This window comes from Onychostoma macrolepis, chromosome 25 (assembly GCF_012432095.1).
Source record: "Onychostoma macrolepis isolate SWU-2019 chromosome 25, ASM1243209v1, whole genome shotgun sequence".
NCBI lineage: Eukaryota > Metazoa > Chordata > Actinopteri > Cypriniformes > Cyprinidae > Onychostoma > Onychostoma macrolepis.
In genome coordinates this window covers 8,666,808-8,681,959 of record NC_081179.1, presented here as the reverse complement: position 1 = coordinate 8,681,959, position 15,152 = coordinate 8,666,808, and the positions used below count along the sequence as shown (strand labels likewise).

Below are 15,152 nucleotides of genomic sequence, written 5' to 3'. Positions count from 1 at the left end.
ATGCAAAATGCACCAGATTTAGACTACTGTTTTATGTAGGCCTAATCAATTTCATGTTGGTTTTCCATTTGAAATAATGCCTTTCATTTAAAATGAATTTATTTCTGTCAACTATCCACATATATACATACATATATATATACTTTAAACGCACTTATTTTATATGATATATCTTGATGTGTTTTATGTAATCGATTTCATGTTGAAATAAAGCCTTTCTTGTGGCGAACTGGATGCTCCATTCAGTAATATGTGATACATGCACTCGAAGCTGATTGGAGCACAGGTATGTCAATCACCGTGACGTCTTATTGTTGCTAGGGCGTTGCAAGTAACGAGCCGGTTAAGGCCATTCTGAAAGCGACACTGTGAACGGGCTGCTTTGTGCAACGTTGTGAAGAAACTATAACCGCGTTGTCTTAATGTTTTGGATATGTTGAAATTTAAGGAATCCGTTCAAGGGACAGGCTCTCACAAAGAAGGTAAGATAAAGCAATATGTGCGTTTTGATATCGCCGTACTTTTAGTTTTGAAATCGGTACTTGATTGACATTCTCGTGATCCAATCAGACGAGGGATTTTAAATCCAACTAAATGCTATTGGCCTTAACTGCTGTGGGCGTGTCTAATGATTCAGTTTCACTTAAATATTGCTTCTAAAATGTATAATTATGACATTTCTTTAATTCCGAGAAAAGAGCATACGTTTGTAAAGATCATCACTGTTTTCGTGGCGTTTATAAATCTAAGCTTTACCCCACACAGTCCGAAATTAACAAACACGACCAGCTATAATTGACACCCACTGTAGCCAATCAGCGCGCAGCAGTGGGGTTTGATTGACAGCTCCTCTACCTCAGGTGGGGGTTGGGGCTGTTGAAGTTGATAACGCCGCCATCTTGAAAAGTGAACTCTGATGGTCTCTCTTTTCGCGCCTGTCACAATCTGTTATAAACACCTCATTCTATCATACCTCGCCCCATTTTTCTTTTTTATTCCGGTGACCGTTTTATCCAAAGGTTCGCCAGTCTTCATGCCGGGCTTTGGCAGGATTCCGCTTTCTTAATCGGTACGTATTTGTGTTGTGTGTGTCTCTGTTAGCTTAGCGTTAGCCAGTTACCACTTCTCTGTTTTGCCGAGTCAGAACAGCATAAATTTCCAGCTTTTTCTCTCATTTAACTGAATTCTTCTCACACTTAGCGGGACTACTACGTATTTAAACCAACCCAGACTCTTAAGAAAGTGTCAAATCTGTAATATTGTTCCTGCGGAAGCTCAGTGTCGGCTAATGCCGGGGCCCGACATACCGAAAAACTTAAGAAAGTGAGACACAAAGGCAAAACCCAGTGAGTTGTCCACTTAGACAACGTTTTTGACCAATGTAAGTGCATATGAAGGTTGTATTGGAATGTTCAAACGCGCTTGTGGTGCTCCAAAATGCTGTCTAGGTAACGTTAGGTAGTTCGCTGGGGTTTGAGAGAGCCGAAAACACCAACAGAAAACCCGTCTGGAAATGTTCATTCTGTTTTTAAGATTATATTTTGAAACTGCTGTCATATAAAATTATCAAAGGATCATCGAAGTTTAGGCTTGTTTTGGGTATTCGATGTGATGATTTTCCTAATATAGTATGTAATTTCAGTATATATTTTGAAAACAGAGTCCTAGATCTCCGTAGAGTTGTTTACAGCATGTACTGATCACGGATCTGTGTATTTGCCTTTATTTTGGCCTATCCATAGAAACGCCACTAAAATCTTACAACTGTTTATTTCTAGTCTTGCTTGATGTGATTGCATGTGAAAGCTCCTAGAAGATTGTTAGCATGAGCAGATCGCTCACTCTTGTAAACAGTCTAGTTGGTTTGACATGGCAGCACATTTTTATGGTCCACTCAGGCAGATCATCTTTGCAGACACGATTCTGAGTGCAACCAGAGGACTTGTGGTGGTGGTGGTGGCGGTGGTGTTGTGGCATCTGGGATGCTGGAGAGGTTTGGCAACACTTTTTTTTTTTTTTTTTTTTTTTTTTTTATAGCCCCTGAGAGGGAGTCACGAGGATTTTCTTCAGCTCAGAGTTACTCAAGCTGAATGGTACAGGTGATCTAGTGTAGTGTGGTGTTCTTCGCCCTTTTACACTAGATAAAGCAAGAGTGAACCCGGAAAGACTTGGACCGAGTGTAAATGTCAGGAAAAGCTATGCCAATAAATCACAGTTTAGTTGTGGTATAAGGTGTTCTAAATGGTTGACATTCAGTGCAAGTGTCAAGATGTACTTGTCAACCAAATTATGTTGACATTGAACATCAAATTGAGCCTTTTGCACCAGTCAATTTTCAGTGCAAGTGAAATTTCCTGACTTTAAAGATGAAAAAGTAATGCATGCTGCTTATGTTTGATTATTTTTGAAAATCCTTATCCAGTCACAGAGGTTTATTTGCCCAAAATATGCCATGTGTCTGTGATACGTCAGTGTTATGCATAGTCTTGATATAAATGTAAGTCAGGCGGTCACAGCTACAAAATATAACCTGTTGTTTAAGGCATGCATATAATTATAGATGTAGCAGTGAGCCAAATAGGACATGTTCATTTAAAACTCAATGCGCTATGCACGCGTCACTGATGACTAGTCAGTTCAGAATCGGAGGATGTGCTGCAGATAATCATCCATCAGTTTGATGGACTCTATTGTTAGTTTTCCTTTTTTTTTTAAATATATATATATATACTTTGACATTTTTTCTGGAATTTATGTAGACATGCACAGTCATTAAGATTTTAAAAATATTTTTCTAAGAAGCATCTTATGCTCACAAAGCTGCATGTTTATTTGATCAATAATTCAGTAAAAAAAAAAAAAACTGCAATACTGTGAAATATTTTTTTTTATTTAAAAGACCAATGTATATTTATGCAATTGTATGTGTAACATTATTTTTATTAACATTGTCTTTACTGTCACTTTCGATCAATTTAATGTTAAATACTGACCCTTGACCCCCATTTTTGTGTGAAGTATTATATACCCAGTATCAATATTATCATTAATTAAAAATGACAGTTGATAGCCTGAGTATGACCCCCATCCCCCCCAAACTTGTCAATTCAATGTAGGTTAATATTGATTTAAAGAAGTGATTGTAGTAGTAATTTGACCACAGACTTTTGAATTGAAAGATCAACATTGTATCTATTTCAAACTTCAAGTTCATGTCATTGTGCAGTTTAATGTTTTAATGCTTGTCATTTTAAATCTGACATTGATTGCGCCAGAACTTACAGCAAGAGCTCTTTTAGGAAGAATTTTTGGTTGTTTATCAATGTTTTTAAAATTCTGTAAATTGGCGGAAAGCATGTTTGCTGAAGAATGGAAGTTGGCCGATGTCAAAGCTCTTTTGGGTGAGCCTAGCCCATCCCCCTTAGTCTATTAATAAGCTTTCCTTCCTCTTAGCCATTCATGAAAGTCAAGATGGCTGCTTGCCAGCTTGGTAACCTTTCACCTCAGTGGTGTGCATCCATCCACCTTTTAGACTGGAAAAATAGTCTCTTGGTTATCCTTAATAATGCATAGCTGCGTGTTGATGTCTCCAATTATAACAATTTGATGCCAGAGCTGTCAAATGGACATTTGGATTTAACCTGACATAACTGAATCTCTTATGTTAGAAATTATGTACACTTTCCTTGTAAGAAGAACAAACAAAAAGAAAATGAAACCACAACTGCTAACTCAAAACCACAATCATGTGTGGTTTGAGTTAATAATGGTTACCGACCGATCAGAGGAGTTAGTCTGGTGAGAGCGCATCTGTATTTGTTGTGTTGCTAGGTTGTCAACGTCACAACAAGGAAATTGTTTGGTTTTATTTAAACTTTCATCTGTTTACTAACTACCATTTGCTTTGTCACTGTAAACTGGTGCGTTGTTTCTGTATTAAATCAGGCTCTATTCATAGAGTTAGAATAGATTCTACATTTGAAAGTTGTTTGTGATTTGAGATCCCGGCAAACTGGAAAAGGACTCTTGTTATTGTTGTTTTGCATGTGTTTTGTAATATGTATTTGTTTTTAATGCTCTGGCTAGTAATGACCATTTGAGAGTGTAATCATCAGAATTGGGCAGGTCTGTTTATAGAACCAATCTTTGAGAGAGGTATTTGACTTCTTTACAAATGCCTAATATGTTAAGTATAACCATCTTTTTCCTGTCTGTTCTCTGTTGTAGGTGTGTGTTGAGCGTTTTTGCTGTGGCAGAGGACATTTCTGCTGCATGTGTCCTTTATTTAAGGGTCTGTCCAGTTTCTACCGCCTGTGGTGCCTGTAATGGGCCAGAAGCCCCAAAGAGCACAAGCATTATTTTATTTTTAATCAGAGTTTTTACTCTCTGGTCTCTGCTTCACTCAAGTAAGCTTTTTCATAATTAGTCAAGTTTTAAATGTAGCATCTTTACAGTCATAATGATAATGCAAAACTCACCAAAAACTCATAGATGAGCAATCCTAATTTCATTTTCAGTTCATGCATCTGAAAACAACCCCCTCCCATTTGTTTTTTTTTGTTTTTTCAGCAGCACCATGTTTTGGAAGTTTGATCTGCACACAACGTCCCACATTGACACGCTCCTGGAGAAGGAAGACGTTACACTGACAGAGGTGATGGACGAAGAGGACGTCTTACAGGAGTGCAAGGCTCAGAACCACAAGCTTGTGGACTTCCTGGTGAGGCCACAGTGCATGGAGGATCTCGTGGGCTACATCACTCAGGAGCCCAATGACGATGTGGAGGAGAAGATCAAATACAAGTAAGAATAACACGTTTGATGCTTTTCAACAAAAGCATTTGTTCTAAAAAACAAAACATGATTGTTCCTTTTTTTTTATGTAAAGGTATCCCAACATATCCTGTGAACTCCTGACCTCAGATGTTAGCCAGATCAATGACAGGCTGGGTGAAGATGAAAGTTTACTGATGAAACTCTACAGCTTCCTACAGAACGAGCCTCCCCTCAATCCGCTGCTGGCCAGTTTTTTCAGCAAGGTCCTGAGCATCCTCATTGGGAGGAAACCAGAGCAGGTACGTCTTCAGACATACTGTTTCATGTTGGATGCGTAAAAGTGAACTAACCTCCTCTGTCTTGCATCTAGATCGTGGAGTTCCTCAGGAAGAGGGAAGACTTTGTGGATCTGATGATCAAACACATAGGGACCTCGGCTATTATGGACCTCCTGCTTAGGATGCTCACCTGCATTGAACCACAGCAGCTTAGACAAGATGTATTAAATGTGGGTTTTCATGTAAAAAGCGGTTTGGCTTTGTGCATGCACGATTTTTAGTTTTAGATATGGATGTTTTTCATTTGAATACAGCAGGAAATTCAACACGGATTAGTCATTTAATCCACTCACTCTCATCGTAATGCCACCTCAAAGTTTCCTCTTCATCTCCTCTCTTGCAGTGGCTAAATGAAGAGAAAGTTATACAGCGGCTGGTTGACATGGTACAACCATCACAAGATGAGGATGTAAGTGAAGTGCAAAGAAGCAATGTAATAAGAAAAGCAACTTAATTTTTTTATTTTATTTAAATGTAATTTTCAAAGTTGGAGGGATAAAATTTTGAAAACAAGCCATTGACGCATATATTTTTCTTTTTTGCATTGAAGTATTATAGTGAATTTGATTTAAAATATAATAAAAATGTTATATATATGATACATTTTTAAATGTTTAATTTTAATATTTTTGTGATTTAAAGCTAGTGAAAATGTTGGGATTGAAAGTAACAAAAAAACAAGTGATCTGCATGTCTGACCGGCCCTTATTGTTGAGTCCTGATGGCCCATCCCTGCTTGCTAGCTACGTAACAGTAAATGCTTGTTCCCTCCACACAGAGACACTCAAATGCGTCCCAGTCGCTCTGTGAGATCATTCGGCTGAGCAGAGATCAAATGTTCCAGGTGCAGGGCTGCTCGGAGCCTGACCCTCTGCTGGCCACACTGGAGAAGTGAGTTTGTCCATGTCAATACAATTCTTTCTAGTGACTTTCTGGAAGGTGGCATTTTTGGAGGGATTAAAGTCGAGCTCTAGTTTCAGACACACTAATGCTGTAGTACTGAATGGACTGTTTGTCTTCCTTTTTAGACAAGAGACAGTAGAGCAGTTGCTGTCAAACATCTTTGACAAAGAGAAGAATGATTCTGCCATAGTCAGTGTGATCCAGATACTTCTAACCCTCTTTGAGACACGGAGACCAGCGTAAGTGCATTCAATTATTTGCACTTATTTCTATTACCGTATTGTCCCGAATATAAGACGACCCTGATTATAAGACGACCCCCCTTTTTCCAGATGTACCTTTTGGAAAAAGGCTTTTTGAAAACCAAATCTTTTTTTTTTTTTTTTTCTCTCTGTAAAACACTTTTTTTTTTTCTTAAATTATTTTCAAATTGCATATTTTTCCTATTTTAATTTTTGTTTTGAAAGTATGGTAAATACTGGTAAAATGTACCAACAATGACATTGAAAAATATACACTTTTTGATATACCATTGAAATAACAGGTAGCCCATCTGAATTATCTAACATTTAGGCTATCCATCACATAGTAGCCTACCAACATTTTATTATCAGTAGAAGTGAAATCTTATTGTAGTCTTCAAATCTGGGTACTGTCATGTTTTAAAATCACTTACAGAGGAAGTTTGGTTCCATCAGGTTAACATGACAGTCACGACTCGTGCCGCTGTAAGCTTTTCTTTTTGTTTTGTTTTCGCTCGCGATCTTTACAACACGCATTACATTACATATTTCATGGCACACTCCTTATATGCGTTTTTGGCGCCACCTATTGTTGTGGGTGTATTACTGACATGCCAAAGTCTAGACCCCGAATATAAGACGACCGCGTTTTTTTCAGATGCATTTCCAAGAAAAAAAAAAAAAAAACATTGTCTTATATTCGGGACAATACTATATATATATATATATATATATTTTTTTTTTTTTTTTTCTGGCTGCCTTAGGTGCTTGTTCATATCTGAATATCATCCTTGGTTTTTCCTTTCAGGTTTGAAGGTCATCTGGAGATTTGCCCCCCTGGAATGAACCATCCTTCATTCTCTGTCAATCAGAGTATTCTAGATGCTGTCAGACCCAGGCTGAAAGATTTTCACCAGCTTTTGCTCGAGCCCCCAAAGGTGAAAACATTGCGTTGGCTAAACTTTATATCAGCTGACCTAACTTAGACCATAATCTCCAAATTCCTAATTACATTAAGCTTTGGACAACAACAACACTTTGTGCCTGTACAAATATAACCTGGCAGAATCTTGTCCTTTTAAAGAGCGGCTTGTCTTGCCCACACAGCCATATGTTGAATTAATATTGTTTTAATAGTAGTTTATAGTTGTTATATGCTGTTTAGTTGTTTTTAAAGTAGAGTTTTTAAGAGTCAAATCAACATCCAGACTCATCCTTGCCGTTTAATTTCTTATCTTTTTTATTTATTTTATTTTATTAGAAAACTGTTTTGAATACCACATGGGGAGTGTTGGATCCACCAGTGGGAAATACTCGTCTAAATGTGGTGCGACTAGTGACCAGCCTTCTACAGACCAACACGCATATCATCAACCAGGAGCTCATTGCCCTCAACACATTGGGAGTCATACTAGTGAGTGATTGAGATGCAATTAAAGAGTTCTGTGACGTCTATTTGCAATGAGAAAAGCTAGTTGTTAACCATGTTCTTAAACACACCGCTGTTTGGGGCCAATTTTTATACATTTGTTTTACTTTTTTAAAAAGTGTCTCATGCTCACCAAGGCTGCATTTGATTTAAAAATAGAAATATTATTACAATTTAAAAATCTGTTTTCTATTTTAATATTTTAAAGTGTAATTCATTCTTGTGATGGAAAAGCTGAATTTCCAGTGGCAAGAATGTTTTTTTTGTCTGTTAAAGTTCAATTTAATGCTGCTTTGCTGAATAAAACTATTAGTTTAATAACTCACTGAGACAAATATTGAATGGTAATGCAATCCATTGCCTTGCTCTATACTAACTACATAGACATTTTTTAATTAGTCACATTGAAACTTGATAAGCTCATTACTTTTTGGAACACAGCTATTGTCAAAAGATTTAGGACAGAAAAGATGTTTGTATAATAAAATCTGAGCTTGAATGCCATAACTGTTGTAAAATAAATAATTTGTCTTTCTTGTCTAAAGGACATGTACTTCAAATACTTATGGAATAATTTCCTACACACGCAAGTAGAAATCTGTACGGCGATGATCTTAGCGATGCCTTCAACCCAAAGTGAAACTCCTGAAATCAACAGAGAAAATGACCAAGAGCCCATAAGAGAAAACATCCTTATCAAACATGTAAGTTTATCATTCTTTCCTCTTACTCTCTTTTTGAAACAAGCTGTTTGCTTCACACATCAAAGTTTAATATGTTCTTCTCCATTCTGACCTGCAGCTCTTTCAGAAGTGCCAGTTAATACAAAGAATTCTTGATGCCTGGGGATCAAATGAGAAGGAGCAGTGAGTAACTCGTAAATCTGATCGCTTACGTGTGAAGAAGAGGAACCATCCTGTTTACACATCTGTGACTCTGTGGTTTTGTCTGGAGAGGTCTTTACTAAATCCTCCGTCTCTCTTTCCTTAGGGCCGAGGGTGGGCGGCGGAGAGGTTACATGGGTCACCTGACCAGAATAGCAAACTCTATAGTCCACAACAGCGACAAGGGCCCCAATGGGGCACAAATTCAGCAGCTCATCTCAGGTTCGTTTAAACGCATATACATTTTTTTTCATACTGTTTTCAGAGCCATTTCCACTTACATTTGCTCACTTTCAGAGCTTCCAGAGGAGGATAGGGAACGATGGGAAGCGTTTATGTCAGGACAGCTAGCAGATACAAACAAGAAAAACACTGTAGACTTAGTAAGTGTGCTGTTTTATTCACCGTCTTCTGAAACTATTGCTTTTGTTTTACAATGCTCATAAGTGTATTTGACATCAAAACTAAGTTTCTCCTCTTTTTTTTTTTTCTTTTCCAAACATTCTCAGGTTAACACACACCACATACATTCATCCAGCGATGATGAGGTAGATTTCAAAGACAGCGGGTTTCATCAGGACTCCTCCCTACAGCAAGTAAGTCTGTGCCTGGATGAGCTCACAAAAGCTGCTATTAATTGTAATATCTGAATGCTAATGTTAATGGTACATATGAATAAATCTACGTGTTTAAACTACATTTATAATTGTTTTAGTCTTTTGAGCGCTTTTTGATGCAAGACGCTTAACTGCTATCAGCTGTTTTAAAATGAAGCTTCTCTGTAGTGTCAAGACTATATCATTATCATTGGTCCTGGGTTTGCCAGGCCTTTTCTGATTATCAGATGCAACAAATGACGTCCAATTTTATTGAGCAGTTTGGCTTCAATGACGAAGAGTTTGCCGATCAGGATGATGTCGGGGAGTAAGTACCCATCATGCATGACGCTTTTCAGATTTTCTGCCTTTTCTGCTGGTATCAAATCAGTTGGGGAAGGTTTAGCATTATAAGTGGGGGCTTTGGTTGATTGTTGCTTTTCAATAAACTCACAAAGCCTGTTTTGGGGGGTTGTGTGTGTTAAATCATGGATCATATAGTGTAGATTACATCTGATCACTTAAATGTCTCCGTTCTGATTATCCATGTTTTTAATAGACTGGTGTGGTGTACATGGTGACAGTCCGTAATGCTGGGGTGATGGGTGCTGCTCATTGTCTTAAGGGCTTAACCATACTAAAATCAGTTTTTTTAATCTTGCAGTATTCCTTTTGATAGAATATCAGACATCAATTTTTCCTTGAATACAAATGAAAGTGTAAGTATGTCATATATTTACTCAAATGAATGTGTATTATTAGTTGAATTTATTGAAAAGCTCATGGTATGTTTTCATAGTTTGTTCCTGCTATGCTCATAGGCAAACATGGCACTATTTGAGGCCTGCTGTAAGGAGAAGATCCAGCAGTTTGAAGATGCCGGATCAGATGAGGAAGATATATGGGATGAGAAGGATGTCACTTTTGCTCCAGAAGCTCAGAGACGTACCAGGTATTGTAATCCTTGGAACGCACTTTTAAAGCATTTTTCATCATGCCAGTGTGTCGATTCTTCACGGCTTTCTTCCTTCGCAGGAGCTCAGGAAGTACAGATAGCGAGGAGAGTACGGACTCTGAGGAGGAGGATGGGAAGAGAGACCCGTTTGATTCTGCCAATGCCACCTCTGATGACAGAATGGAAGTGGACTCTGGGGATGGTGAGAATAGAAATGATCAGCTGCCGTATCTATCGCTGTTTAATCTTCAGCTGAAGGTCAAAGTTCACACGTCCTTGTTCTGTATAATGCTTTGGTTCAGGACCGATATGGACGGCAAATTTTGATGATGTACCCATGGACACGGGCAGCTCCACGGCTCCCAGCGCACCTGTGTCCAATTCACCGGCTGCAGTGCCTGAATCTTCAGGCTGGAACTCTCCAAACGCAGCTGCAGAGTCGAGTTGGGCCGACTTCTCCAGCTTCACACCTGTCAGGTACATTCACATGACATGTGAATGCATGTTTAAAATGCACTTTTTATATATATATATATTTATTTATTTATTTATTTTTTTTCCCACAAATGCATATTGGGGCTGTCAAAACCTGTTTCTGCAATTATTAAAAAATTATCATTAACTATAAAAGGCATTATAGTTTATTATAATGGGTTTGTTTTAATTTCAATTGTGTTTTATTTATATATATATATATATATATATATATATATATATATATATATATATATATATATATATATATATATATATATATATATATATATATATATATATATATATATATATCTTTTTTAGGCCTATTAAATGTTAAAAATAATGGCACAAATTTTACTGTAATTTTAATTGGCTATATTTTCTTATTTAAAAGAAAAATCAGTTTAATAGATGATCTGATATATCAGTATTGGTATCGGTGATTCTTGCCTTCATTCATAGTAAAAAGTTGCCATTAAACAAATTTTTCAAATATGCCATCGTTTTAACATTAATTTGGGCATTCAGAAAAATGGCATTAATATATAAATTAAGTCATACATGTTTATTGATTTATAGAAAGGGGCAGCAACCTGCACTACTGATGTACAAAATGCAGCACTGAACAAGTAAATGTGGAAAATTCATTAGTTCATTTTTTTTTTTCTTTATTTTATTTTCTTTCTTTAGCCCCAAGGATCCTTTGAGGAGCAATTCCCCGGTAGCCATGGAGACCAGCATAGAAACGGTGGACCCTCTGGGAGTCAACGCGCCCATGCAGCAAGAAAGTAAGAATAGATTCTTTTACCATTCCTCTTGTCCATGTGTCAACCCGCAGTGGTTAGAATAAAACAATCTAATTGTTTAGACACAGATCAGTGGCTTCCCAACGAGACCACCCTGACTTCCCCTAGAGGGAAGGTTGGGGACTCCTCGGACCCCGATGAAGAGCCTGTCAGTGACCGCATCACAGAAACGGTCACCAACGGCTCTATGAAGGAGACGGTCAGCCTTACTGTAGACGCCAAAACTGAAACTGCTGTTTTCAAGAGGTGAGTCCTGCCGGTTTCACACACAGTGCCTCGCATCACTTCCTCTTCTCCCCTTTTGAGACACAAGCTTCACTTCACTCTGCATGTAGACCTGATCTTTCCTTGTCACGTATCCTCCTCCTCCTCCTCGTCCTGCACCTAGAGCCAGCCAGGCCCTGGACCGCCCACCGTGTCTCTTTTAAACGGGGCCTGTTAAGATGCAGAGCTTTGTAACATCTGTTTTGTCTGTTTGAGAACGCAAAAAAAGAACAATCTGTCCTTCTTGAACTGCAACTCTTACAACATGAGCTTCCTCTCTCTCTTTGGCGTGCGTGTGGCTTCAGAGTGTTGAAATCGTATCGGTATGTACAGCCAATCAGGGGGCGTGTCTTGTTTTGTTTGGTTTGGTTTTTCCCATGTCGGCCACTGCGTTTTGATTTGGAACCATGTTTTGTTTCTTCGTTCGTATGTTTGTTTGTTTTCTTTTAAACAGTAATGTATCCATCACCATTTGCATGTTAATATCAGATGTACTGGTTGTTAACGGCATGAAATGCCCCATGCATCCTTAGATGTAGTTCATTCTGATCCCAAAAGTTTCAAGCCCATATGTTTCCCAGTCTTTCCAGCACCGCAGGTGAAGATTTATGGATTCCCTTCTCATCCTCGGCTGCGGTTTGGCCCCATGGCTCTTTTGCAAGGCTAGATTGAGTACGAGCTGGCCTTTTAAAATCCAGGCCTTGCGTGAACTTTAATTTGTGTATATCAGTCTGATAAAGGAGGATGCATCTCTGTAGACCTTCCCTAGTCCAGAAATCCGCCATGATCTTCCTGGCGTGAGACTTTAAGAGGAGGTTATAATTAATTCAGTGACTGTTTGTGCTGATGCCACCCTAAAGGTAAAGTTAGCTGGCATGCGATGTAAAATTTCTAGCTTTGATTTCACACCATTTCACACTCACATACTAAACAAGTTCATCGTCTAAACCAGCTGTTGTGTGGTTCATAATCACTTCCCGTCTCTGTACGTCATACTCTCATCTTACTTGTCCGCCAAACCCCATTTCAGAACATTTTTGTTTTGCCCCGTTGCTTTTAATGTGGTCTGTTCCATTCTGCATGTTTGTCCAGGGATTTAAAAAGGGGGTTTTATTCTTTAAAAGAGCGGCAATGAAAGCTCTTTAAAACGCTGTCCTCTCTGATCGTCCTGTAGTGAGGAAGAGAAACAATCTACCTCTGAAGACGCATCTGCAAAGTTGTTTGCAGAGAGTGGGGAAGTGGAGAAAAGCAATTGTCCTTCAAGCAACTGTCAGAAACCAGGGTAAGAGTCTTTATGAAGTTATTGAAGAATTAATAAAATGAATCATTTGCTTTTAGTCTAGGGACCAGAGTTGTTATTGTTAACCAAAATTGATAAACATTTTTTGTTCATTGAAATAATTAATTTGATTAATATACAGAAGCAAAATTTTGTGAATCAAAAATGTCGTTTTTTTTTCTAAATTATATATCAGATGTTTGGGATTTTTCCGCAATGCAGAAAACGCGGGTGGAAATGTGGAATCCTGTCAAATTTTGGATGGATAAATCAAAAGTTGATCAGTACACTTAAATCAAATCACAATATTGACTAGTGTTTGTGAATATTAAGCCTCAAAAATACTATTTAAATATGAATCCTGCATGTGTCTGTGTGAATGAATGGTGCAGATGTGGCCTTAATGTAATTTTGTTAAATCTTTAATAAATTGAAGTTCAATGGTCTAAGTCATAATTTCAGTTGATCAGACATGATTTTAATTAATCATGTTTTTGTTTAATTTTTTTTTAATTAAACCATTAAAACCTAAAAATAAAAAGTGAAATAAACTGAAAAAAATGCAATTTGGAAAAAAATGAAACATTTCATAGGGCCCTAGTACTAGCTCCCTCTTGTGTTGTTTCCTGAATCTACTGGCTGTCTTGTTGATGAATGAATATATTCATGGTTCAAATATTTAAATTATATATTACATATTTTGTGTATAATACATTAATTTCAGATATCATACAGATATGATCTAAATATTGAAAATTTATCACCGCTGTAATGTAAAATGTTTTCATTTCTTTTGTGTAGAGGGAAATTACTTTTTCGCAAAATTAAATTTTTAAAGTGTCATTTAACCAACTTTGTCTTTTTTTTTTTTTTTTTTGCCTTCAGTCTAAGGCACTTAGAAGAGAAAGCAAATGCCACTTGCAAAGCTCTAAATGGTCCTCTTGAGGATGCGGCTGCTATGGACGAAGCCAAGTGAGTTCTGTGCCCTCCACTTTTTCCCATTTCCTCTAGTTTAGTGTTGCTTCCACCCGTGACATCAAGACCCTCTCCTTTTCCCAACCAGATCAGAGCAGTGCACAGCCAACCCTGAGGCAGCAGTGAACGGTCCGGCATGATGAGATTGGCGCTGTCAGTCAGCTCCTGCCACGCGCACACCCCTCCTCCAGGACCACCCGGAGAGGCCAGTGCCAGACTGGAGCCCCCCAGAAACCACCACCACCACCACTGCTGCTGCTGTCTCTTACTCCAGCACTGCACTGACGCCACCAGATCAGGACCAGCAATATTCATAGTAGACAGTTGTACAGAAAATTTGAACTGTTATGAAGAGAAACATACTCTAATGATTTTTTTTTTTTTTTTTTGCATTCGTTTATATACTATTGTTCTTATGAGGTGATCTGTCTGACATCTTGCCACTTAAAAGTGAATAGTAATGTTGCTATAGTTAAAAATGATTGTATGAATAAAAAATATTTTATAAAAGACAAATGTATACAGAAACAGAGGATTGATAAAAACCGAAGTATACCGATTGGAACGTTAATGTGTGACCAAAACATAAGCTGTCTTTTTGATAGGATTTTTCTCTTGCACACAAATCTGCTATTTAATTTCCAAGTAAAAGCAACAGCTACCACAGAAATCTGAAATTGGCAACTTATGTCGGTCTGTTTTATTTTTAAGCTTATTGTTAGGGGAGACTGATTTGAGATATTCAGAAATGATTTATTTTGCCACCCGTGTTATTTGTAAATGTTTCTTGTATCCTTTCAACACAAGCAAGATTTAGACAAAAGAAACACTTTTTGGTATAGTTTTTAACTTAATTTATTCTCAAAGAGATGGTATGTTACTTAGACGCCCCCCTTGATGAAATTCAAATCTGGAGTGAATGGACAGATGGGTCTCCATTTGCATGTAGCTAGTAAGAGTGATTCTTACCTACGGGCCTGTGTTCAGTACAGCCCGACTTTTATAACTGTTATCCTCTCCAAACAAGTCAACCTTTCTACCTGAAGAGTGATGGGAATGCAACATATTCCCGGTAATGCTACAATGATCATGCATCGACTTTTTTTCTTTTTGTAATAAAACGCTATCTGTGCCAGCAAGAAGGAAAAGGTTCTGTCTCTGAATCGCACGTATTTCTGAATGAGAATCGATCATGCTGTTGATCTGGGCAAGGCCTTACCTACTTGAG

General features: G+C 37.8%; 1 protein-coding gene across 5 annotated transcripts; it reads left to right on the top strand.

Moving 5' to 3' along the window:
- The first annotated feature begins 326 nt into the window (after positions 1-326).
- ppp6r3 (protein phosphatase 6, regulatory subunit 3) lies at positions 327-14,442 on the top strand. Of its 5 annotated transcripts, none has more exons than XM_058767412.1 (25): positions 327-482; positions 4,228-4,406; positions 4,570-4,803; positions 4,889-5,075; positions 5,147-5,284; positions 5,458-5,523; positions 5,893-6,005; positions 6,143-6,256; positions 7,068-7,197; positions 7,521-7,673; positions 8,234-8,392; positions 8,490-8,554; positions 8,679-8,794; positions 8,870-8,955; positions 9,082-9,168; positions 9,399-9,496; positions 9,833-9,887; positions 9,990-10,120; positions 10,204-10,325; positions 10,426-10,600; positions 11,291-11,388; positions 11,469-11,652; positions 12,845-12,952; positions 13,835-13,921; positions 14,013-14,442. In XM_058767412.1, exons 3-25 carry the CDS (start codon positions 4,577-4,579, stop codon positions 14,062-14,064), a joined length of 2,751 nt encoding a protein of 916 aa, XP_058623395.1. In that variant the 5' UTR covers positions 327-482; positions 4,228-4,406; positions 4,570-4,576; the 3' UTR covers positions 14,065-14,442. The 5 variants fall into 5 exon arrangements, with proteins under 5 accessions (XP_058623395.1, XP_058623396.1, XP_058623398.1 ...); XM_058767413.1 differs by lacking the exon at positions 327-482 and adding an exon at positions 868-1,069 and having other exon boundaries at positions 4,573-4,803; XM_058767415.1 differs by lacking the exon at positions 327-482 and adding an exon at positions 868-1,069 and having other exon boundaries at positions 9,450-9,496.
- The last annotated feature ends 710 nt before the right edge of the window (positions 14,443-15,152 follow it).

Bases quoted from the DNA above. Each gene is read 5' to 3' on its own strand.
- ppp6r3 (XM_058767412.1), top strand. From the start codon at position 4,577: ATGTTTTGGAAGTTTGATCTGCACACAACGTCCCACATTGACACGCTC. The intron at 5,076-5,146 runs GTACGTCTTCAG...TCTTGCATCTAG, and splicing joins TTGGGAGGAAACCAGAGCAG to ATCGTGGAGTTCCTCAGGAA. The intron at 8,555-8,678 runs GTGAGTAACTCG...CTCTTTCCTTAG, and splicing joins GGATCAAATGAGAAGGAGCA to GGCCGAGGGTGGGCGGCGGA.